General features: G+C 36.5%; 1 protein-coding gene across 4 annotated transcripts in view; it reads left to right on the plus strand.

Moving 5' to 3' along the window:
* The window catches only part of LOC135220762 (coatomer subunit alpha-like), a 51,873-nt gene that overhangs the window by 11,974 nt on the left and 13,783 nt on the right, over positions 1-26,116 (plus strand). For 2 of the 4 annotated variants that reach the window (XM_064258213.1, XM_064258212.1), the window contains exons 5-15: positions 1-112; positions 6,061-6,287; positions 6,400-6,639; positions 13,587-13,681; positions 16,801-16,936; positions 17,416-17,532; positions 22,511-22,650; positions 23,534-23,741; positions 24,433-24,612; positions 25,151-25,384; positions 25,839-26,081. The exon at positions 1-112 is cut by the window's left edge and continues 96 nt beyond it. In XM_064258213.1, the coding sequence (XP_064114283.1) occupies positions 1-112; positions 6,061-6,287; positions 6,400-6,639; positions 13,587-13,681; positions 16,801-16,936; positions 17,416-17,532; positions 22,511-22,650; positions 23,534-23,741; positions 24,433-24,612; positions 25,151-25,384; positions 25,839-26,081 (1,932 nt within the window). The remainder of the gene's footprint in view (positions 113-6,060; positions 6,288-6,399; positions 6,640-13,586; positions 13,682-16,800; positions 16,937-17,415; positions 17,533-22,510; positions 22,651-23,533; positions 23,742-24,432; positions 24,613-25,150; positions 25,385-25,838; positions 26,082-26,116) is intronic. The other 2 variants (XM_064258215.1, XM_064258214.1) reach the window with 1 other exon arrangement.

Below are 26,116 nucleotides of genomic sequence, written 5' to 3' on the forward strand. Positions count from 1 at the left end.
CATTATGTGATGTGTGCTCGTTTCCATCCAACACAGGATCTTATAGTATCTGCTTCTCTTGACTCCACTGTTCGCGTCTGGGATATCGCAGGTATTCCCGGCAAGCCAGGAGGTAGGCACTACTCGTTGGTACCCAGTGACAAGGGGTGTGGGAATATCCCCTTCATAGCTTGTGCTTGAAATATAGCTCTTGTGTTTTGTCAAAGTTAGTGAATTTTTAAGATGTTGGGGTATGACTATAACTAGATGTACTTGTATTTAAGTTCTTGTTTATTGGTCTTCACTAGTTGTACCCAAAGTAAAGGGCTTGGCTTTAGCTAAAGTAGGTTAACGGGCAGTTGGTTTCTTATTTTTTTTTTAGCTTAAAACATACATATACTACCAAAATATTGAGTACACTTTGTCGGGTATTAGAAATGCTGTAGATACAGTGCTAGTATGTATTTGATACAGGTGTAGATTAGCATGACTAATTTCATAATTGAATAATCTTTGAATCATAGAAAGATTTGGGTTGTGCATCATGTTTTTTTTAACATTGCTAGTGATGTTGAAACGAAGCATAACCTATTGAAATTATACAGTGTTCCCCTGTATTCATGGGGGATGTATACCAGACCCCCTACAAATAGCTAGAATTCGTGAAGAGTTGAAACCCCTATAAAAATGCTTAACACTGTCTATTTTGTTGGTTAGAACTCAAGAAAAACCCAATAAAAGTGTTTATACCTCGTTTTGTAATAGTTTTATCACAAAAATTGCATTTATGATGAAATTTTGATATAAAAAAAATTTGCATAATTCTCATGTAGAAATACCACGAAAAGGTGAATTTTCCGTGGATAATGGGAGTATATGTTCCAGAGAGAAATCTGCGAATACGGGGTTCACTGTACGTACTTGTTTACATGCTAGGGTTTGAGTATACTGTACTACACTTGAATAGAGTCAGCAGTCAGAAGCTAACGAATTCAGTGTAGGATCTGCCTGAATTATCTAAGTGCATTACTGACTTGCTGCTTCTAAGTAGGGGAGGCAGCACCACAAGTCAGTGGAGGGACAATTTTGTTTTTTCATGCAGTCATTTTGAAATGCTGAAGAAAGATTTTGTTAGTGTACCCTTGGCGTGTAGAATATTAAAGTTAACTGGTAGCCAGATGTTGTTGACTGTGTGGCCTACCCTAGGGGACAGCAATTGGTCTATCATAAAAAACGAGTGAATAAGGCAGAACAGAATTTTACAAAATTTTATTACAAATATAGATATTTAAACCCCATGACTACTCTCCATAATCAGAGTAACACCCTTGAAACTTATAATCACTAATCAACTTCATGGAGGACCATGTGGCCCTTAAGAGATTCACAGGTCAAATTTTGACGTGAAAATTCAGCAATTTCACAAACTAATAATCGTTGGGGTCGGGAAATGCAATATCACTACTTAATGGGTTATGTTACATGGCATAAGGAGAGACGTCAATGAGCATTGACTTGAATAAACTAACAAATGCACGATGACGAATAATCTAGTCGGCGACCAGGGAGAGAGATGAATTATATGCAGCCTACATTGTGAAGTTCAGTGGAAGAAGGACGCTCACCTTCACTTTTGGCATGTGTGTGACCAATTAAACATTATTCTAATGCCCCTGATTCTATCCCTGATCCTGGTAGGATAATTGAATAACAATTTATGTGATGAAAAGAAACATAGATGTACTTCCCACAAGCCGGACGAATAAAACCCCAAATACAGATAAATACACATGAATGTACAGAGAACCATTGCCTTCTTGCCACCAGCTACATATTCCATTACTTCCAATTTGGGATCGCAGCAGATTCAAGTCAAGGAAAAACTGTGCACTCGTCTTCATAACAGTATGAATGAGGAATTTAGAACCTAGGGAAATTGCTTACTTTTTTGAAGCTTGGATTAGATTATGTTCACTCTGCATATTGGGGCGAGTGGTGACAGAGTCCAAGCTTGGCATGGATAACAACAAATCTAAATGTAAAGTGTATTGCTCGTAAGACTTTGGTTCACACAAAGTTTGGATCTATATTATGGAACATTTATGTTTGCTATCATTATCAAATTTTACAAACTTTTTATTGGAAAAAGCCAAGGGCCATTATTTGTCACCAGTCTTCTCTAGAATAGTCCCATAGAACAAAATTAATTCTCTGAATTAGTCAAGGTTCCATGAATTGGGCCATGTGAAAGTAGTTATTGAAAATAGCTTTACATACAGACTTTCTTCAGTCTATTGAGGTCTGTGTCATAACACTGCCAAAGAACCATAAGAGTTTTGTTTGAAACGCTTGCTAGTTAGACTGATCTCTTCAGCTGGAAAAGACTGCTGACAGACGTTACTGCAAATGGCTCAGTCTTGGACATCAGTATTGGTAATGAAATTTGTCAGTTGAACTAAATGTAAAGCCTATGGGAAATGGCTCAACAGGCTTCCAACACATGGCATATTAAATCCAGGGTACAGTGATTCTTGATTTATGAAGATGCGTGAACAGTGTATTTATTTGTCAATAGTATTGACTGCAGTTTTGAGAATGTAAAAGGAAACTCAAATGATATCTGCAGTTGATAGAAAGTTAAGTAAGAGAACTTGCACTTGTGTTAAAATGGTGAGATGGCTTTGTCTTTAAAATCTTAAAGTAATGCTGACATAGGTTTTACCTGATTATAGTAATATATGTCAATAAACTAAAGTTTTTTCATATTCTACATTCATTCTGAATTTTGATCTTGAATATAGCTTGTATGAATAATTTGTATAAAGTATGAATTAATTGTTCTGACCTTGATGAAAGAATATTTCAAGGATTCGGGTATCAGTTCAGTCGTACAGTGGGGTTTTAGGGATACCGAGGTTTGTGAAATTTCTTTGGTTTTGATGATACATACTACTGATATTTTTATTTCGAGTTGGTTTGGGAAAGCCTGGCTGATTTGTTACGTAATTCATGTTGGGACAATAGGTATATTTTACATGAATGCTCAATTGTAATTCAACCTAAAGAATATATATTTTTTTAATACTACGTTAAAAGCAGTTTAGTTGGAAAACTAAACATGCTGCTATGATGATCCATAATACTGTATGATGAACAGAACCCAGGAACTTGAATTTTAAAGTTATGCTCTTTCAGGAATGAAAATTGTGATATGAATCGGTATAAAATTTCTTAGCAAACTACCCATTGAATTTAATAAGCCCTTATTGTTCAATTTTTCAATCTTTGTAGAATGGCTGAAGCAAATGCTGGAGTATGTTTTCTATCTTTTTTGTGTAAGAATACGATTTGGGATCTGCTTTGAAACAAGTTTTTGAACGTTTGTTTTCATTTCTTGTATTAGTGTGAGACACCTTCCACAGAATTTGATAGTTATGCATGAATAGGTTATAATCGTTTGCTTTATTTAAAGAACAGTTATTTTTGGATTGGTTAAACCTGTAATTGACCTGGAGTTTTAACTCGTGCATGATAATTTTCTACATATTTTTTTCTCTATTCACATTTGATCGTTAATATTCACAAGGTTACTTGTCAGTACTGGCAACTTATTGTTCCCTAGCATTTTTTACTCTTGAAGTATGCTGCCTTCCTGTGAGCATTCTTGAAGATCACTTGAGTTAAGAAAGTTACGATGCTGGAACCTTAGAACTGTCAATTCAGTCCATATGTAGTTTTTATTAGTTGATATTTTGAAGAGTCATTGGAAAATTATATTAACAGGATTAAATGTAGAAATACTTGTATACTGGGAGGCTTCGCAGCATCTTCCCTCTACCATGAGAAAGTTACATGTTGGTGAAATAGTTTTTAATTCCAGTACATTACCTTTTTCCTCATGATGGTGGGATACTAATTAGACTTATAATAAGTTTTCATTGTACTGTGGAACAAGACTGCTGGTGTTGTATTGAGCATGTTTGGTAAATTGTTTTGTCTTATCATTTTTGCCTTTATCATCTGGGCAATTTTGTTCGACATTTATTCAATATACAGTAGTCATATGGGAGATGGTTTGGCTTCAGAGTTGGTTTAGACTTCTGGTTATGGTCAGGTGCAAAGTAGACTGGTTATGGTCAAGTGCAAAGTAGTGTGGTACTGGCATTGAGTGATAATTAATGGTTTCTATTCACTTTCAAAGCATTGCATATAGTAATATAAAGTAACTTTTTAATAGCTTTTAATGTATACCACTTTTGACATGCAAAGCTTTGAAGGTTTGAGCAAAAATTTTTTTATGCCAATAAATATCTTGAATTTTTAGGGGAATTAATGAGGCGAGTGAGTTGTAAGAGATTTAGTAGGGCTCTAGCTTTGCATTGCGCATTTTTGTAAACATTTGGAAATTAATCTTTAAATAACCATTAGTTTCTAGCAAATGCAACTTAATTGTATGTAGATTTAAGATTACAAAATTGTCTTTTGTTCAGGAATTGTTTTTTAGTTTGTTGAGCTGATTACAAAAGGTTTTTGTTACTTTATTTTTTCTTGGTTTGAAAGATTTTCTTGTAGTCACCACGACTTGGAAACATGATTTGTTTCGTTACTGCTTTAGTACTGTCTCTCAATGGCAAGAAGACAATAGTATAATTTAGTTTATAAAGAATCGCAATACTTTGGACCTGAAAGCTTAAATTTCTGTGCTCTAAAAAATTTAGTCACCTTTTTTAAGAGTTGCCATTGTCAAAATTTAGGTTCTTTAATTTAGGTGGTGTACTGTACAATATCTTTTAAACTTTACCTTTTAATGCCCTTAAAATTTGGAAATTTGGACACTACATAATGAGAATTAGTATACTGGGTGTTTTCAGGTATGGTGTTACAGATCTTTTGAGGATGGTGGTATGAATCTTATTTATTTCCATAACATAAAGAGAACCACAGGGGTATACCAAGATAATTTGGTTTTCTTCACTCTTGGTAATATTGGAAGACTAATCCATGGAGGAAAAACCTGCATAGTGTTTGCGAGCCCGAAATTTTTATTTTCTCTTATTGACTTAAAATAGATTAAGCTTCCACAGACCAGCATGACCAGGTCTTCTACCATTGGTTTAATTCCTGGGTACCAACGTGAGTAGTGGTACTGCTTCCTAGCTATTGTTTTGTTTCTCTTATAGTTTTTGGGGCTTTTTGCTTTTGCTATCCCTTTGCTTGCATAATAATTTATGAATTTATGTCCAAGACTTTTTGTGAATATTAACCTGTGACTTGTCTTTGTTCTTATTTATTAACCTCTGATTTCCTTTTATTGCCAGTTTTCTTTTGTTCACTTTGAATTCTTGCATTTTAACATTCACTTGTTTGTTCTTTTGATGAGGTGAAATTTAATCACAAATTAATTTAATGTTGAATTCTATTGCTGTGAAACTCATTTTTATTTTTATCGTCATCATGAAGAAATATCATTACTAAAAATGTGTTCTCGTATGTTAGCAAATTTAGTTAATGGTTTTTGGCTTAATATAAGGTACTAGTTTGATTGCTTGAAGTATTTTCATATGGATACATAATTATTTACAATTGCATAACAAAATGAACTCAGCCAGCAGTAAGGAATCTCAAAAATACAAGATAGTCAAGACTGTCCATTGTAGTGGAACATTGAATTTTTCAATTTGAGAAAAAATAATGACTAGGTCCTTTGTACTGTAGGATTTTGTTGGTTTATTCGATATCTTGAATATTCCATTTTTCCATACAAGTTAATTTCAGGCATTAATTGTATACTAAAATGTCAATAACAAGCTTAGCTTTCCTTTAGACATAAGTACAGTAATAGGTTGATTTTCTTGTGTATTGATCCTTAGAGTTGCATGACAATTATATTTTGTGTACCTTTCTAAAAAAAAGTTTGAGTTTTTTCCCTTTGGCAACAGTTGATTGGGTCTTTTGATTGATAAGTAAGCTTTTTGTAGATTTGAGTTGGGTTTGAGAAGTAGATACTGGAGTTGGTTGTCCCAAGCCTGAAAGTGAATGATTAATGTAAGGATGGTTTTCTAGTAGAGTTCTAATGTGCAGGTTTACGAAAGAAGAATGTAGCTCCTGGAATGGGAGGGTTAGGTGGTGGTGAGGATCACCACACCCGTAACCCAGAACTGTTCAGTGCTGGAGACGCTACTGTTCGGCACGTGCTTGAGGGCCACGATCGAGGAGTTAATTGGGCTGCTTTCCATCCGACTCTGCCTCTTGTAATATCAGGGTCTGATGACCGTCAGGTTAAACTGTGGAGAATGAATGAATCTAAGGCAAGTATTTCTACTAGTTTATATTTTGTTGTTAAAATATTATGAATTTTTTCTGTTTATAAAATATAATTTTATACAACTCATAAATAATTCAATGATGTGATTTTTGCAGGCTTGGGAAGTGGACACTTGCCGAGGTCATTATAATAATGTGTCATGTGTGATGTTTCATCCTCGACAAGAATTAATTCTCTCAAACTCTGAGGACAAATCCATTCGAGTGTGGGATATGGCCAAAAGGATGTGCCTCCATACATTCCGCCGAGAGCATGACAGGTTCTGGGTATTAGCAGCCCACCCAACCCTCAACCTGTTTGCTGCTGGCCATGACAGTGGCATGATTATATTCAAGGTATGAGCATAAGATGAACTTCAACATCATATGAGAACCTTACTGGACAAGTTTATTCAACAGTCGTATTTGGAAAAACTTTCTTGTATGAATTTTTAACCTGTAAAATTTTTAGAGATGTATTTTTGCATACCATTCTGACCTTACTTTGTTTGTAACATTCTCAAGGGGAGCTTTAATAGTTGTACAAGGCACATATTGGATATTCATATGTAAGGGAGTGCAGTACTGTTTCTTTCACTTTATCAGTATCTAACGTGGCATGGAATTCTAGTGTTGCCCGTTACTGTCTACCAATTATCATCAGTGCTACTTTTTATATAAGTAACCTTGAGCAATAAAAGATCAAAAGCAAGATTTTCTAAACATTCCATAGATTCATAGCTTGTACAAACTAAGAATTAGTTTTGTAAGCTATTTGCTTTGCAGTCTCCAAGGACGGACCATCCAAAAATAAAAGAAAAGGTCATTGCAATTCCAAGCGCTGAGGAACTTGAAGTACTTAAAGTTTGAAGTACACCTACAACTTCTTCGTACACTGTTTGGTCTTTTAGTCCAAGCTTGACTTTGAAAGCTTGGTTTCAACCTTTTATGGTTAACAGAAATGTTTTTACATATGATAGTTTTTCATTTGTTTGGACTAGGAGTTGCTGTATGTACTATGGATATTGCAATACACCCCCTGAACACCTGAACTAGCCCTGGTCACTTACCAGCCCGAACCATCATTTATTAACAATTTACCAAATCTTTGGTTAAAATAAACGATCAGTGTTGCCAATCTCCTGGCAAACACCCTCGTTACCTAGTTACCAGCCCACCGCTAGTAGCCCTGCCTCACGGGCCGGTCACACCTGCCCTCTCACGTCAATCACTTATCGTTCGCGGTGGAGTACAGATGTATCCACAGCGAACTCCTTTTTGGTCTTGCCCGGCCTTCATTTGCACCTTTGATTTGATTGATTTTGGTGACGAATTACGCATCCCTTTGGATTACGGTTGGATTGCTCTTAATACCTTGTCATTAGACATTGATTCTGCAAAGGAAGAAACAACACAGGCTACGACAACGACTACTGCATCCTCGGCCACGACATCACAGAAAACGACGAGCGGAAGTTCAACAACGTATCGTCTTTGCCAACAATGCAAGAAAAGGATGAGTACCCTATGACACGATAGTCATTCCTTATGCGTAAATTGTAGGCCTGTCCAATACCAGATGTTTGGAATGTCAGGAGTGGTCTTTGGACCAGATGTTAGGGTATCTCAAACATAGGAAAGGTCTCGTATTAAGAAGTAACTGTAGGCAGGAAGAGACTAACGTAGATCAAGATAAAGACTTAGAGACAGTGCTCTTTAAGAGACTTGAGAGTACGCTGACATCGAGTATGACATCTCTGTTACCGATTTTATGTCAAGATTATGTGAGGATAGATCGAGCAATAGGGATACTAAAATTACTAATCGTTCTTTTCCAGCTCCCCTGCCTGTTCCAGAATCAGCCCTAACCGGTGCTGTTATGGGGATCCGCAAGCCCAGAGGGCAGGATCCGCCGTCCCCCTGGCGCGGAGCAGGCAGTGTTGGCAGCAGATTCCCCTTCCCTCGATGACATCTCTGTTACGATTTTATGTTAAGATTATGTGAGGATAGATCGAGCAATAGGGATACTGAAATTACTAATCGTTCTTTTCCAGCTCCCCTGCCTGTTCCAGAATCAGCCCTAACGGTGCTGGGGGTTATGGGGATCCGCAAGCCCAGAGGGCAGGATCCGCCGTCCCCCCTGGCGCGGAGCAGGCAGTGTTGGCAGCAGATTCCCCTTCCCTCGATGTGTAAGTTCTCAGGATGATAAAAACTTAGGTCAGATATAGACGAGTAGGGATAATAGGCTACATAGTGTTTAGTTTAGGAAGAGAAGTGCAGGCTTCTTCTTCGGGTCAGTTTTCTATTAAAAAGTAGTAGTTTTTAGAGGCACAGTGTCCTTAGAGCATCTTTAGGCTTTTTCCTGCTTCGAGTTCCTTGCATCAGAAGCTTTTAGGCCAGGGTTGGTCTTTCAGATATGCTCCTTCGTCTTTAAGGTTACTTTCCTCTACGTATACGATACGATAATTGTTAATATCAACTAATTCTCCGTTCAATGCAGATTGACTTACGATATTCAGTATGAAGAGAAATCGAATAAAATTAACTACGGTTAGCCTAGTGTTCACGATGATATATCGTGATGCATATTCAGTAGCCTAGCCTAACCTAAGTATTCGCTGTACAACATATCGGTAGTTATTTTTATATTGGCTAACGCTGTAGGCTTAAGGCATTCTTGACTTCGGATAATTCAATACAGGTGTAATTGAAACGACGAGAATCCGATCTGAGGATAATTAATATGATGTAATCGAACAGAATGAAGATCGGATTCTGTCCGACTAAAGCATTATAATTGTATTATGTGTACATCATATTGTCGTAGTATAAACACTAAACTCGGCAGTCATTCACGCTGGAATCAGCGGATGACGAATACGGGTTTGCGTCGCCGTATCCATCTCATTCTCTCCTGATTGACTAAAATGACTAACGTAACAACACTCTCACTTATGCCAAGTTTGTACAGACGTCTTAAAGGAGACGTGTCTTCAACTATGTTGACATTTAATATAGTCAATGAGGTATCTATCTTGGGGCATATAATCAGATGTCAGATATAAGGAATTTGTATGTATGACGTCTTCATACGTCTAACAGACTATTTGCCGTCAGTTATTTACATTGAGCTTATGTCAATTACAGTTACAAAGTATTACCAGTCGTATTATCAAATTACAATGACAACTGAAATTAATATTAGGCCTAATAAAGTTAATTTAATTACCTTTAAATATTTATTTTATTACTTTTCAATTAAATTACAATTACACTAGCTTGTCGTCAAACAGCACTATTGTAAGGTGTGGTTTAGACAGACAACGATGCCGGCTAGTCTATTTTTTTTTTTCTCCTTGGCTTCAGATTCAACCATATCACTTGGTCTCGGCTAATGTTTTTGTCCTTAGTTAGCATATTAATGAATATCTGGATACTTAACTTATGTAACGAAGTCATACTGTTCGTCTTACGATGTAATTTAAGACCAAAATTTGACTGATACGTCTCATTGGAAGCTAGTTTTTCCCTCGGGTTAGATGGCGTTAAATTTAGGATTCCGTTCGTTTTTTCACTCGTTTTCATAGGTATTACGAACCTTACACTTTATATACGTTATTAATCCTTTGTCTGTGTGAAAACAACAGTAATGAGCTCTTTCATGCTATTAGTTTCTTTTACCACGGCTGCGTTGGAATTCATACAAAAGCTCGGGACTTCTGTCCAGGTTGCTGATGAACGTAATTTTGCCTTATTAGCTTCAGCTGCATTTATAACATGAATACAGTACTAATTACCGTCCCACGCGGATGAATACAATAACGGATGTTGCTATCGGATTCGATTACTGTCACACGCTGATCAATACAATAAAGTGATGTTGTTATAGGAGTCGATCGCATTAGCAACAAGGTCTCGTTCGGTTGTTCATAGCTGTACGGAGTATACGAGTATTATCGTTAAGATAAATACCCTTTTAACTTGCTGCAATTTGCGGAGGTGGAGATATTAGACGATCGTAATCTCTCTCATCTCTCTCTCTCCTCTCTCTCTCTCTCTCTCGTCGTCTCTCTCTGATTTTATCTCTCTCTCTCCCTGATTTTATATTCTCTCTTTATCCTAGACGATTGTGTTTCTCTCTCTCTCTCTCTCTCTCTCTCTCTCTCTCTCTCTCTCTCTCTCTCTCTCTCTCTCTCTCTCTCTCTCTCTCACTTTTCTGATTTCATATTCTCTCATCCTATTTTCCACGCTCTCCTAACACTGGACTCATTGTGCAACAGAGGTTTTTCTTCCTTTCACACCTTTTCAAACTTTCTCAATTTCCCTTCAGCGCTGACTGACCTCATAGGTCCCAATACTCGGCCTTTGGCCAAAATTCTATTTTTAAACCCAACAATCTTGCTGTCTGAGTTAGGATTAGAGTAGGGAGCGACTATTAGGAATATGTATAAGGTATTCATGATATGATATATCACAAGAGGATTTTAAGTATTAGGACAGATAGAAAGAACATGTTCTAGGTATATCTGAGGGTGAGGGTATTCTTTCAAGTGCCAACCAGGCAGAGTACAGACAGGCAGGTACAACACTACAAGAGGACATCACTACGATCGACGACACCGTCGCAGACGCACCGATGGACATGGTTGTCTCCTCCGTACATGAGAGGCCTAAGGCCACATGGGAGGTCTTCAGTTAACCTCCATACATGAGAGGCCGAGAGCCACATGGGAGGTCTTCAGATTCCCTCCATACATGAGAGGCCGAGAGCCACATGGTCTTCAGATTCCCTCCATACATGAGAGGCCGAGAGCCACATGGGAGGTCTTCAGTTTTTCCTCTACTCAGGTGAGGCACATAGCCAGCTGAGAGGAAACAGGTTTGTATCCCTTCCGCACTCAATGAGTTTTTGACCTTAGGGTACGAAGGTGCAGGGAGTTTTTCCCTCCACATATGGCAGGCCTAGAAGGCCACACATGGGAGATTAGCTTGGACGAGTGACAAATGAACTTGAGACTGACTCGCGTACTCAATTATATTGACTGACAACTAGTACAGTGGAGGGCCGGGCAGATTTGATTCCCCACCTCCAAATTAATGTTGTTAATCGGGCTAGTTCAGGTGTTCAGGGGGTGTATTGCAATATGAAGTTTTTATTGTAAAACTAATATTGTAATACCTACCTGAACACCTGAATGATTCCCACCCTCCTCCCCTCTCATACAGAGTTATTGAGTTATGATTGACGTGAGAGGGCAGGTGTGACCGGCCCGTGAGGCAGGGCTACTAGCGGTGGGCTGGTAACTAGGTAACGAGGGTGTTTGCCAGGAGATTGGCAACACTGATCGTTTATTTTAACCAAAGATTTGGTAAATTGTTAATAAATGATGGTTCGGGCTGGTAAGTGACCAGGGCTAGTTCAGGTGTTCAGGTAGGTATTACAATATTAGTTTTACAATAAAAACTTCATTTCTCTACAATTAACAAGTAGTTAATCCCTGGTTACTTTCCTTGAGCACTTGACCATACCCTGGAGCTCAACACCTCAGGTGTAAGTGGCTTTTGTGGTTGATGTCCACTCTTGGTTTTGGTTAGGTGGCTTTTGAAACTATATCTTACGGGTTGCTTGCTTGAAAATTTTGTCGGTTAGCCTGGGATATGTTGGAGAGGCCCATGACTACAGTAGGTAAGAGTATACAGTGAGCCTCTTTCTTGTCTCTCCTCATTTCCCTCATCTTGTTTATCATCTTGTTTACCTTTTCCATCTCTATACTGGCAGAAGGGCAGGAGAAAGTCCCTAAAGTTAGGCAATACTCAAGAGTGTGGTTGCACATGACCATAGATAAGTGGATGGATTAGTATGTTAACTTGCTCATGATAGATTCCCCAGACATGACTGTCTGTGTGCGGTCACCTTGTTCCTTTCTTGGAAAAATCGTTCACTTGGACATGATTTGAAGAGGTATCTGTCTTTGGGCGAACAGTTGGATCAGTCTTGAGGAATATTATGAACTTAGTCTTAAGTTCTTAACCAATCCCTCAGGTATGATTTTGCTTGGGCTCTGAGTAGCTGGCTTGCTCAGGGAAATGTCTGGTCATCTTATCAGTTTCTCAAAGGAAGAACCATTTCTGAATTGAGCTTTTCCATACCTCTCCAGAAGGATGGAAGACTGACTATGCTCTTCCTTATCGATGGCTCAGGTGCTGTGAAGCCAGTTTAAGTCCTGTCATGTTCTCATTACAAAGCTCCTTAACCATCACAAGCATTACCATACTTACAAGCTTGATATAGTTCAGGTCCATCCCAGATTGTGCTTCACTTTACACTGCTGTTTAATAAAAGATTGTATAGTGCGGGCAAATGCCTACATAATTGGATAGTGAGGCCAGCCTTAACTGTTCTGGTTGTGGCTCTAGATTTTGAGGGTAGGAAGGGGATTCTAATTAGTCCTCTTGGCAACTTGGGCTTGTCATTCTGTGCCTTGGTCTTTGACTCCATAATATCTGGTGTCCTGTTTTGAGTGTAGCCTGGCTTTTGCCCCAGGGACTTCATAGCCTTGCACATTGGGAGAGGTCTAGTTTTTGGTCTACAATCTTGCTACTGAATGCTTTTTATGTATGATCCTTTCAAGTTGAGACTTTGGTGTTGTTACTGGTTGCTGAAACTTGGTCTCCCCAGGGAACAAGTTATTCACATTTGATTTGTGAAGTATTCATACATTTCATCATGTAATAGACTACAACTCTTCCTTTGGTACATTCTGATCTTCATTGTCCCATCTCTAAGAATATAGCAAATTTTAACCGGATATTTACTCAATGAGCCTAAGTTTTTTCCAAGAGGATAATTTTAGCATTACTGGTTATAGTGCATGTGACACAAGCAAGCACATCACTCAAGCACAACCTACAGGTAGATCTTGTCAAGCATACTAATTGTTAGTTGTAAGTATTCTTGCCACTTTTTACCTTAAGGGTGACATGCTCAGAATAACCTTGGTACATTTAAACTTAGTCTTGTGATAGTAATCTGAGGTGTAGTGAGAGTTTATATTAATGACCTGGACAGGAAGTTTGTTGGTGTACTCCTGCACTAAGATTGGTTTTGCCCAAGTCTTGGATGGTCTGTCTTTCAGGTAGCAAAAGTAAATGTTTTAATTTTAAGGCATGGTTTGTATGCCTCAAGTCACAAAAATTTTGTAAAATTTTAAAATATTTTATGTGTTTTGTTTTTAAATTAGTGTAATTATTACTGATACATATTGTACTTAATTCAACCTGTAAAGCTGGTTTTGCACTTTCAGCTAGAGCGTGAGAGGCCTGCATATGCCTTACATGGAAATCTTTTATATTATGTGAAGGAAAGATTCCTACGTCGTCTAGATCTGACTAAGAACAAGTAAGAATTAAAATTATATTTTGTAGTAGAGTAAAATGAAGCACACAGTGAAGCAATAATGCAATTGTTCCTATGAAGTCTACAAACCTTTGTTGTATATTGAAGTTTCTTTAAAATGCAAGCTGCTTTGGTTGTTGTGCCAGTCAGAAGGATAGGCTAGATATAAGTAAGAGTTATGGGGCTTTTTCTCCTGCCACTGTGAAGTAAATACCTCCTTGTATTGAGTACTCACTTCAGGTTGGCAAGAATAAGTAGTCACCTTACCATAATTTTTTTTTTTTTCATCTAGGGTGTGGGTATGTATGTGGTATTGATCTTTAATATTAGGGATGGGGTGAGAGAGGCTTTGAGGGCTGCCCCAAGCCATAAGCAAACTCTTGGGTATGCATCTCTGCTTGCCTGGGGGCTGTTGGGGGAAGGTGGATTCTCTTTTCTCTGGACTTTAGAGTATTTGCAGGTTGTTGAAGCTACTGCCCTCTCCACTGGCATACTGGAAGAGTTAGTAAATGCACTAGAGGACTCAGAGTAGGGGACAGATGACCCAACAGTGTAATCTGAGCAAGTCTAGCTGATTATTTTGTGTATAAGGGATCACCCTCTTCTCATACAAAGTAGTGGCCATGAATTCAGTTGCCATGGCCATCTGCCCGTCTGCCTTGTAGTTGGATCTTATCTGCGTCTCAGTATTGGTAGACATTATTATTAGTATATTATTATTCATTAGATGAAACCTCTTCATATAGAATAAGCCCACAGGGGCTATTGACTTGAAATTCAAGCTTCCAAAGAATATGGTGTTCATTAAGTAGTAGTAAGAGGAAGTAAAGGGAAATACAGAAAAAGAAGACATCCCACTTTAAAAAAAAAAATTAGTGAATAGGAATATTAGATAAAATATATTAAAATGCAAGAAGACTAGTATTTGGGTCGGAATGCATTGCATTTTCACTTGAACTTCTGAAGTTCAACTGCATGACATCCTTTGGGAGGCTGTTCCACAGTCTAATGGTGTGAGGAATAAAGCACCTCCAGAACTGATTAGTTAGACTGTGAGCCACATTGACTGAACATTTGATGCTGATGTTCAGTGAATTTGGTTGATCCCAGTAGATAAAGGGGATCAAAGATCAGCTGTGAATGTGAGAGAGCTCTTTTGAAATACAACATATCCAGCTTCTGCTCAAAGGTGGACATGGCTAGTTTTGGAGTGGGGCGGGGGGATTCAGTCTTGTTCATTTCGGAGTTTAGCCAAACCTTAAAACCCAGAACTCAATGCTGTTTATGATTGTTAAGAACACCATCTCTACAGGTTTCATGAGGTATTTTAGTGGGCATGCCAGTTTTCCAGTGCTAAGGATGATGTGATACACCTTTCAAGAGCATGTGAAGCTGGGGATATTGCTCCATCCCTCTTGTTGAGGAGGGACTCAGTTGCTTGGGGAGGTACCTGAAGACACCACACCACTTTTTCCATCTTGGACACTCTCCTGGCACATATGTCGATTGCTCCACTTATGTAATTACCCAAGCTCTAATTGGACAGATAAGCATCTCATGTAAGGTATCTGAAGGATGTGGCTTAGTGCATGCAGTGTGCATTGTGGGGCTTGATGCAAGTAAGTAGATGGTCCATCCAATATATCAGCCTTTGCGGTAGTGTATGCCAACTGAATAGGAGGTTACAGAGGTGTCTCTTCCCTTGTTGATGTAACTGGGAAGCAGGCATTTGTGGTTAGTGCCTGCTTTGCTTGCAATCTTTGCCTTCTCTTGCTCTGATTATTGTAAGCTCTCTACCTTTTGTGGTTGGATAGCACCTCTCGCCTAACAATTGACTCCCAACATTAGAGGAAGGTTTGTATACTTGGTGCAAACTAGCTAATTGTACATGTAGATTTAAAGCACATTTTTCTTATACAAATCTTTGTCAAATAGTAAATTTCCTCTTCCAATTGACCCTGCATATGTCCCTCAAACCATAGAAAAAAGTGAAAGCCAGTTGACTGGCTGGGACCATTCTCAGCACACACCTCACTGAACCCAAAACTACACTGCAAAGTTTCTGCAACCAAATCAGGTACTGGGTCAAAGATTCTTTATACAAAATAATATGCAAAAGAATATTTTGTCGGAAAAATGCAGTTTATTGAAAAAAGCAGCTTTTAGTATGATAATTTGAAGTATGGTATGTTAAATTAATTTAGCTAATTTCCCTTTATTCATTTTAGTTTCATGAGTGTTAGGTCATCTTATTGACAAAATGTTTTTCAGGAGATTTGTGTATAGTTATTACTATAAAAACAGTAAATTAGTATACTGTAGTACATTTCTGGACCTATACAACCAGCCTGAATGATTTGTTCTTAAACAACTGATGAAAAATGGTGCAAAGTAAATTTAAAGAAGATAGTCTGTTGAGTAAGAAGACTACAGAAAATGGACGGAAAGTTGAAAGGGAAGGCAGTTCAGTTTGGGCCAAAGGGATGTTTCAAAGAAGCATGAGTACCATCTACAGTGTGCCACATACACTAAAAGCTGTATGTCCTGAATAAGGCCACATCTGTAGAAAAGGAAAAAATTGCATCACAGTAGGCAGCCCTCAGTTAACAGCAGTATCAGTTAACGGCTATGTGGTTTTACAGCGCTTGTCTAGTGACGCTGTTAACTGGATTTTCGGTGCCAATCTCTGGTTAGCAGCGCCAATTTCTAGTTAACAGCAACGCCAATATCTGGTTAACAGCGCTGATATTTGGTTATTGGCTCCATTAAGCAGGTTTTTAGTGCTGTTATTGCTGATTTTCGGTTAGCAGCATCGTCTGGGAACAGAACCCCCCGCTGTTAACCAAGGGCTGCCTGTATTATCATTGTATGTCTTTTTTTGTGTAATCTAAAGAGAGTTTGATTGATTTTTTAGTTATACATTACACAACCATAGTAAAATGTCATTGAGGCATTTAACTATCTATGGCTTCATAACAGTTTACAGCTGAATTATTATGCTAGGGAATTTTTTTTTATATTTAGGGAAGAAAAATTATTCTATTTTAAATTTTATATAGATAAACTGAAGGGCAAACATTTCGTTGTGGGTTAAATTTAAACCAATTTTTGTCATTTTGAAGGGACGTAGCAGTGATGCAGCTGAGAGCAGGTGCACGAGCTCCAGTGTACAGCATGTCCTTCAACCCTGCAGAAAATGCTGTCCTTCTCACCACTCGAACTCATGTCTTGGACAACAGCAATTATGATTTATACCAAGTAAGAAATGTAGTGAAAGAAAATATTTCAGTTGGCATGTTTTATGGTAGGCATAATTATAAAAATTCTCATGGTGTTTATTGAGGCAATTTGTGTGGTGGCATGGCACTACAGTCATTTGATTGGTGTCTCATTTAAGGAAATGGAAGTAAGCTCTAATACAGTAACTACAGTACTATTAAAGTTTATTTTTCATCTCTTAGCAGCAAAACATGTCTTTGGCAGTAAAGAAACACTTATTGTAGTTAATGTACCTTATGGTACAAATGCGGTTCGTGAGTTAAGCAATCTGTATAAGTGGATTAGCCTTAGCCCTGGTCTGAAGTTAAGAGGGTATTGACTACAAGGACAGTACTTCATTACATCATTGCCTATATTAAGTGTATTTTTTGTTATGTTATAAGTAGCGCTATAAATCTGCATATATTTTTTGGCCGTCATACCTTGTGAATTATATTTCTTTTCATATATATTTTCAGGTACCCAAGGAATCAGATTCACAGAATCCAGATGCCCCAGATTCCAAACGTTCAGCTGGCCTTACTGCTGTATGGGTTGCAAGAAACAGATTTGCTGTCATGGATAAGAGTCATCAGGTATTTCTCTCTCTCTTTCCCATCAAATTCTGTTTCCTATAAATATTGCCACTTACAAGCAATATGTGCTTTGTCAGACTTTAGTAGGAAAATACAGCCCAAACCATATTCCTAGTTTTTCCAGAATTTGGTAGATGTAAAAATGGATATATCAATGTAATCTTATCTTGATATCTAGGAAGGATTTAACAGTATGCCACATAACAGTGGCAAGAGTAAGGAGTCCGGGTAGGAGTAGGAGATTGGATTAGTATCGGAAGATTGAGGTTTGTTTTTAGTGGGACCTGATCTCTGTGGCAAAATCCCACAAGTGGTGTGCAACAGGTTTCAGAGCTTGGATCTGCTCTTAATTATCTACATTAATGACTACTACTGAGATGGGAAATTGTGATGTCAAAAAGTGAGTATACAGGCGGCCCTCGGTTAGCAGCAGGGGTTCCATTCCCGGCCGCCGACGCTAAGCGATTTTAAAGCCTACGGCCGCCGCACACCTTCTTCCGGAATACTAGACCAGTTAACAGCGCCCTAGACCAGTCAAACGGCGCCGTAATGGCGCAATAAGTAAAATTATATTTATGCAGTATAGTACTATAGAATTTACTGTACAGTAGCACTGTATAGTACATTATAGTATTATAAATACTGTTAAGTGAAAAAAGCCTAGCTTTAATCCTTTGGGTGTCTAGAGTATGTTTTTATACAGTGTACAGGTAGCTGTAGTGTTCAAGTAACGATAATTATTGTTACGATAATCCGATTTTATGAGAGACCAAATTACATTAGCCTAACTGTATCCCATCTTCTAGTTACATAAGTTCAAAAACAGCAAAAGAGAATGATGAAAGTAAGGGTTTAACGTTATACTCGTTGCATAAACGTGTACAGCCATGAACAACCGAATAAGAAACAACTTTTTTTTTTCTAAGTACAACCGAATTGGGTAACAACATCTGTTTGGCTTGTATTTCAATCATCGTACTATAGTACACTGTTACCGTAGTTGTTATAAATGACGTTATGTAGAATAGAACTGAGATATCTTAATGTAATAACTTTATTCGCTATAGATAAAAAACAATCAGGAAATATATTGTTAGATGTAAACCTAGTTATAGCTGAAGCTGAGAAAACTGTTTAAGCTGCTAATGACCATTATCATGCATCGGCAACAACGATAAAACTCCAGTAAAGTGTGCCATCAAACACAACCATAGATAAAATTGAGATAAATTCATTTTAATCAAAACTATTGTGCTTGAAAGAACACATTTTGCTGTTGGTATCACACCGATAAAAGATAAATAACGTAAAGTTCTTATTACGATGATATAAAGGAAAATTGCGAACGGAATCACATATTTTTTTTACTCAATAAACATGTCGCCAATGTAATCTGATAACGAAAAAAAAATTGGTTCACAATCACAACGAGACATATTCAAGTCATATTTCCACCTAAAAACACGTCGTATAAGGAAAAATAACCTTGTCTCATATAAGTCAAGTATATTTAGATATTCGTTTATGCTAACTAGAAGCAAGAAAATTCCCTCAGAATTGCGTTAAATATGGCAAAACAAACTCTTATTCGCCATCAGCTGATTTCCAAACCAAAACATTGGCCGCTCCACGGAATACTGGCTTAGATTTACTGTAGTATTTTATAATACAATAATATGAGAATACTTACAATATTATTGGATACAGTGAAGTAATGTATAACTTTTTAAAAGATTTATGGAAAAGATGCATATTTACTTTTTCTTCTCTGCTTATCTTAATTTTTGTCACCATGCCATCTACGTAGCAGTGGCATCTCAAGCTTGTATGGTCGTACCTCAATTTTTTGCTCGAGTAACAAAGCAAAAAATTGACTGAGTTGCACAGTTATATATTGTACTTCTATCCCATGGAAAACAAAAAAATTGCTATCCCATCTAAAAACAACCAAATTGCAGTGTTGCAAAATCGAATGTATATATGCAAGTTTTGTCTTTTAAAACAATTTATGCAACAATTGTAAATATAATTTGTTATAAAAATGTGATTCAATGATATAAATTAAAATTTTATTATTCAGGCGCGACTAAACAACCTATTGTCTACATCATGTGAAGGGATGTTACAAAGACTTCAAATGTACATGCTTACTGCCACTGTAACATATTTATGTACAAAAATAAAAAAAAATGCCCTGTAATACATTTTTCATACACATTTTAAACATAAATGCATGAAAACTTATAACAAAAAGCTGAAGTTTCATTGACAAAATGAGTTATAATTAGCTCCCAAAGTAATAAAATATAGCCACGTAAAGTCTTTTTAAATACATTTTTCGGAACGGCGGACAAGAACAAACATGAACAAACATCCTCTGATAACGTGGAGGGCAGTTACAAAAGCTGCCTTAATTTGTATCATATTTATGTACAAAAATAAATATACCCATACGTAATATATTTTCATACACATTTTAAACATAAAAACATGAACATTTATAAAATTGACCCATCAATCGCTAAATTTGCACTTTTTTAACTCGATATTTTCAGAAGAGCGGCAGGCGGCGGCTTACAAGAACGAACATGAAAAAACACCCTCTTTGATGATGTGAATGACAGTTTCAAAAGCTCTTTTCGTATCACATTTCTGTGCAGAAATAAAAATACCCTATACATAATACATTTTCATACAGATTTTAAACATAAAAGCATGAACATTTATAAATTGACACATCCATAGCTAAATTTGCACTTACAGTGGTACCTCGAGATAACGAAATTAATCCGTTCCGAGGCGGCCTTCGTATCATGAGTTTCGTATCTTGAACCGCATTTTACATGTAAAATGCCTAATCCGTTCCAAGTCCTACAAAAACACCCCAGTAAATTATATTTCCAGGCCTACAACACACGTTCTAGGGTTACGAAGCCGATCCGACGGAAGAAATATGACTCCAAAAAGGCAAAATACTGTACATACTTGAGTAATATTCAACTGCATGCAATGTTCAACCCCATTTTTACTGCATATATTAGGACTTTAGCATATGCCCCTTAGCAATAAGCCTAGCCTAGCCTATGTTAGCGGTTGCTACTGTAGCCTAGTCTATGCTTCTGACATCTAAACCTAAGAAGCTAAAAGCTTAGAATATGCCAATAAAATGTATAAATAATCAGTATGTACTCATTTCAAATAATTATTAATTAATTATTAACTATAATACACAAACAAACAAAAAAAACCCTTCCAATCGTTTGTTTACATTCAGCTCTTACGAGTACCGAACGAACGCCAAGCAATCACTTTTCCTAGGACACAGTAAGCCATAAATTTTCATTAGTATCTCTCTTTAACTAATGAAACTACCAAAAAGTATAGTAACCATTTATTTCTATTCTTTATTCTATCTTTACCTAATGGAGATACCGAGTTACTGACGGCTACGTATAATGAAACATATACGTAACGTAATATTAAAACAGAAGAAGAATTCCAAAAAATATGTATTTGTTGGCTTCGATGATAGCAGTCTGATTTATTTTATATTTTATGATATCTAATTCACAATTTTTTTTTTTATTAAATGTATTGCATGTACTCATTTCAAATAATTGTTAAGTAACCATTAACTATAATAAAAAAAAAAAAAAAAAAAAAAAAAAGCTTCCAAACTTCTGTTTACATCCAGCACTTACGAGTACCGAACGATCGCCAAGCAATCACTTTTCCTAGTACACAGTAAGCCATAAATTTTCATTATCTCTCTTCAACTACTGAAACTACCAAACAGAATAACCATTCATTTCTATTCTTTATTCTATCTTTACCTAATGTTTTTTTTATTAAATGTATTGCATGAATAAGTTTTTCAATTTACAGCATCCCTTTACCAATAGAATACATAAACCACAAGGGGTAGATGCTGACCAGTAGGAGAGCAGGATCTTATGGGGTGACTAGTATCAGGAACCAATGGGAGAGTGGGAGGATGGTGGCGAGTTTACTCAGTTGGTGGGGCGCTAGTTTTAAAATTGTTCTCGGTGGTCCGCGAATCTCGGGACTTTAAAGCAACAACCTTTCGTAACTTGAGCAATTTTCGTATGTAGAGTTGTAAAATTTTTCGTATTTGCTTTCGCATCTCGAGTTTTTCGTAAGTTGAGCCTTTCGTATGTCGAGGTACCACTGTATTTAACTCTATATTTTTGGTATAGGACAGCGTCAGAGGCATATAATTTACCCTAGTACCTATATAATAACTCTCAATAGAATTTTTTAAAATCATTTGCATAACCTTTATGGTCTGAACGGTATTTCTACAAATGCATGTAGGCAGTCCCCGGGTTACGACGGGGATTCCGTTCTTGAGACACGTAACCCTAAAATCGTCGTAAGCTGGAACATCATCAAAAATCCTAAGAAAACCTTGCTTTTAATGCTTTGGGTGCATTGAAAACTGTAAACTGCTTTCTTATTGTATTTTTCATAAAAAAAAACTTCAATTATTGATTATTTTGCATTTTTGATGTCATATTTCTTGTGCCAGATCAGTGTTGTAGGCGTCGTAACCCTGGAACATGTGTCGTAATCCTGGAAATACTTATGATAGTGATACAACATTAAAAGAATTTCGAGAAGTCTTGGAGAAAATAGGTTAATGTTATAAAAGATGGTAATATAGAGAAGTTGAAAATAAAACTTGGAAAATATTAGGATAAATTAAACAGCAATTTACTTTGAGAGAATTATTGCTACCATCTGGCATTAGAAAACTTGTTTATAGCCTTTTAAATTTAACCTCCACTATTCATGGCAGAGACAGACCCTTTATTATTAGTACTAACATAATTGAAAGTATGGGCTATGTATCTCACTTTTTTTTTTTTCTACTTCTGAAAACATATTGTGTTTTATGGCAAAAAATTAATCAATGTCAAATATGAGTGGGTTGTTGCTAACAGTTGTACATTTTCAGATTGTCATCAAGAACCTTCAGAATGAAGTTACAAAGAAAGTTTCCACTCCTGATTGTGATGAGATATTTTATGCAGGAACTGGCATGCTGCTGCTTAGAGATGTTGATGGGGTTTCATTGTTTGATGTTCAGCAGAAAAGGTAAATGCGTGCCTTCTCTTAATTGCCATTTGGAGGATGACCTAAGACAATTATCGTAAAGCAGATAACCATTAACATCAGAGCCAAGGCTGTTTAAATCCCTTCTTAATAAAAGAAAATTCAACTGTTGGAAAAAATAACTTCTCTTATTTCCAAAGGGAGAATATTATTTTCTTGAGAATGAGAAAGTGCTCATGAAGATGAGAATCAGTAAAATCAGGAATCAACCTTCACCTTCTAAAAAAATTAAAATTCCCATATTTAAAAAGAAATATAAAGAAGCATATTGTGGTCTTTATTTTTTGAAGCTAGGGCCATCATTATTTGTAACATGAACTGTATACGCTATCACCACAATAATGAATGTAATTGACACACTTACTGCTGTAAGTACAAACATACAGGCAGGAGGTGTACCATTCGCACTATATAGTTATCTTTAAACTAATGTTTCATATAATAATATTTATTTAATTTAATACAAATTCATCTGATGAAAAGAAATGTGCTCCCTGCATGGTTTCCTCAGAGGTGGTTTAAATTCGTGAAATATCTCCAGTGTAAACTCTTGTCTTTTGTTCTGTTATTTTTTTATCATTTCTTTTCAATTATCGTAGTACATATAGTTTTTATAATTCTCTTGTAATACAGCTATTCTTTACTTCTATTATGATAGAAAAAATTTACTAAATAATGCAGTAAAACGCCAGGCGTGACATGACTTATGAATTACAGTTGCACTATACAGGTCATTGCTTGAAGTTCCTCATATATTCAGTTAACTTTATGTTTAATAGACTTTTTTTAGCCTATTTAGTCTTTCTGTGATTTTTTTAAGTATTGTAATTGCTATTAATTCACACCTTGTATTTTAACTTTTCAGAGTTCTCGGTACAGCAAGAATAGCAAAATGCCGATACGTTGTGTGGTCTGCCAACATGACCACAGTAGCCTTGCTTTCAAAACACACCATCCTTATCTGTAATCGGAAGCTGGAGAGGCTTTGCTCAATCACAGAGACTAATAGAGTGAAGTCAGGGTCTTGGGATGATAGTGGTGTCTTTATCTACACAACGAGCAATCATATAAAGGTTAATACTCTGCTAAAGTTGTTTGTTTGTCTGGCAGCTGATTTGTGTTGTAACTGGAGTAAAAAATAGGGTTTACAAAGATACTTGGTACATTTTATGTAATTACTTTAGGATATTGCCTATTTTTTTAGACTTGGTTTGTGATGGGTAGATTAACATAGGCAGGCACCTTAGAAAAAGGATATGTAATCTTTCCATTTTCATTATCTTGTACAAGCTTATTCATATTTGTTCTAATTTGTAAAAAAATTAAAATGAGAATTATAATGTTGAGCATTTTTTAAGATTGAGGAAAATAGCCTTAGTAAAGCAAATTAGGGAAGGAACAAATAAGAAAGTTAGTAAATTTATTTGATAGACCTTAAGCTTACAGATACAATAGAACAGACAAAGTAGATGTACTGCTATGAACATCCAGGAACCAAAACATAGGTCCTGTTTATGGCTTTTATTTATTGAGATGAAAAGTTTTGTGTAATAAATCAGATAATTTATTGGTTAATCCCATCTGCCGTAAGCTATTTCCATTTTCTTCTCTTGACGAACACAAAAAGGGAGGGGCCAGTTTGAATCGCTTATGATTTGACACAAAGGAATGTATAGAATATTTTCTAGGGCTTCATTTTTTAATTGATAATTTGCAAAGGACTAGAGTGGTCAAAACCATTTTTGCATGTATATTCTTTTTCAGTATGCTCTAACCAATGGTGATCATGGCATTATCCGTACCCTTGAGCTACCTGTGTATGTAACACGAGTTGCTGGGAGCTCTGTGTATTGTCTGGATCGCCAAGTTACACCAAGAGTTCTCACCATCGACTCCACAGAGTTCCGATTTAAGTTGGCTCTGGTGCAACGTAAATATGATGAGGTATGTAAGGAATCATTTAGGTGCTAGTAATATTCTCAATTCATCTTGGCCTTTCATTAATGATTACAGTTTTTTTAGAATTTTTCAAATAAGCTTCAGCTTTTCATGATTCAAGCTCTGAATAGGTGCTAATTTTTGACAAGTAAAGGTGAAATGACTTAGTTTGTACAAATATGCTTGAATTTGATCCTTCCATAATTAATTAACATTGTAATCCTACCACTGCTTTGAAGGGAGCAATCATGCTTTGATTTTTATTTAATATCTAACCATGTAAAATCTAATTGAATTAGCTTAGTGATCTGGTTTAACATAAAAATTACTCCACTGAAAGCGTCATGACAGTTAATTCACTTTTATTACATTGTATGTATTAATCATGTAATGTCATTTTACAGTTGTATGGAAACGTTATAGGAATAATTTTGTTTTATAAATGTTAAATTTACAAATTAGAATTGTAAATTAATAATATACATCTGGTCTCTTCATGGATTTTATGTCCATTCCCATCTCCTAATCTTGCAAAAATTTATAGGTATTGCAAATGGTCAGAGGAGCCAAACTTGTGGGTCAGTCCATTATTGCCTACCTGCAGAAGAAGGGTTACCCAGAAGTAGCTCTACACTTTGTCAAAGATGAGCGCACCCGTTTCATTTTGGCACTTGAGTGTGGAAATATTGATGTTGCACTAGAAGCAGCCAAAGCTTTGGATGACAAAGGTTGCTGGGAGAAGCTTGCTGAACATGCTCTCTTACACGGCAATCATCCTGTGAGTATTCATGATCCAGATTTAAGATTGGTATTCTGTGAATTTTATTTTACTTCTTATTAGTAATATGGATATTGCTTTAACAGTTTTGTTGACTTTCTAGTAACTTTCAAAATACCCAACCTTTTAATGTATACAGCTGTAAGGTTGCTTTTCATCCAGCATTATTCACCATCATACTCATTTAGATTTGCTTTTCATCCAGCATTATTCACCATCATCATACTCATTTAGATTTAACTTTCATATCATTAGGTTAGATATAAAATACATTCTCCACAGTCTTTTGTCCTCTTTGTGCCTGAGCTCTTAGCTGTCCTTTTTCTCATCTTTCCCCTATCCATGATTTCCTAGGCTCTTCAGCAGGATTTTGTCCTGGTTTCTGACCAAGTTTTGTTTTATTTTCTTTTTTTTTTTCTACTCTACTATAATTGTCTTTTATGTCAACATTCAGGTCGTTGAATACTGCTATCAGCAGACAAAGAATTATGACAAGTTGTCCTTCCTGTACTTGATAACTGGTAATATTGCAAAGCTTCGAAGAATGATGAAAATCAACGAAATCCGCAAAGATTACGAAGGATGGTACACAAATGCTCTCTATTTGGGTGATGTACCTGAAAGGATCAGAGTCTTGAAAGCATGTGGTAAAACATCTTTGGCTTTACTTACTGCTTCCACACATGGTTACCAACAGGTATGCAATAGTTTTTTCTTTTTCTTGCTTATGTA

The sequence above is a fragment of the Macrobrachium nipponense genome, chromosome 2 (assembly GCF_015104395.2).
Source record: "Macrobrachium nipponense isolate FS-2020 chromosome 2, ASM1510439v2, whole genome shotgun sequence".
NCBI lineage: Eukaryota > Metazoa > Arthropoda > Malacostraca > Decapoda > Palaemonidae > Macrobrachium > Macrobrachium nipponense.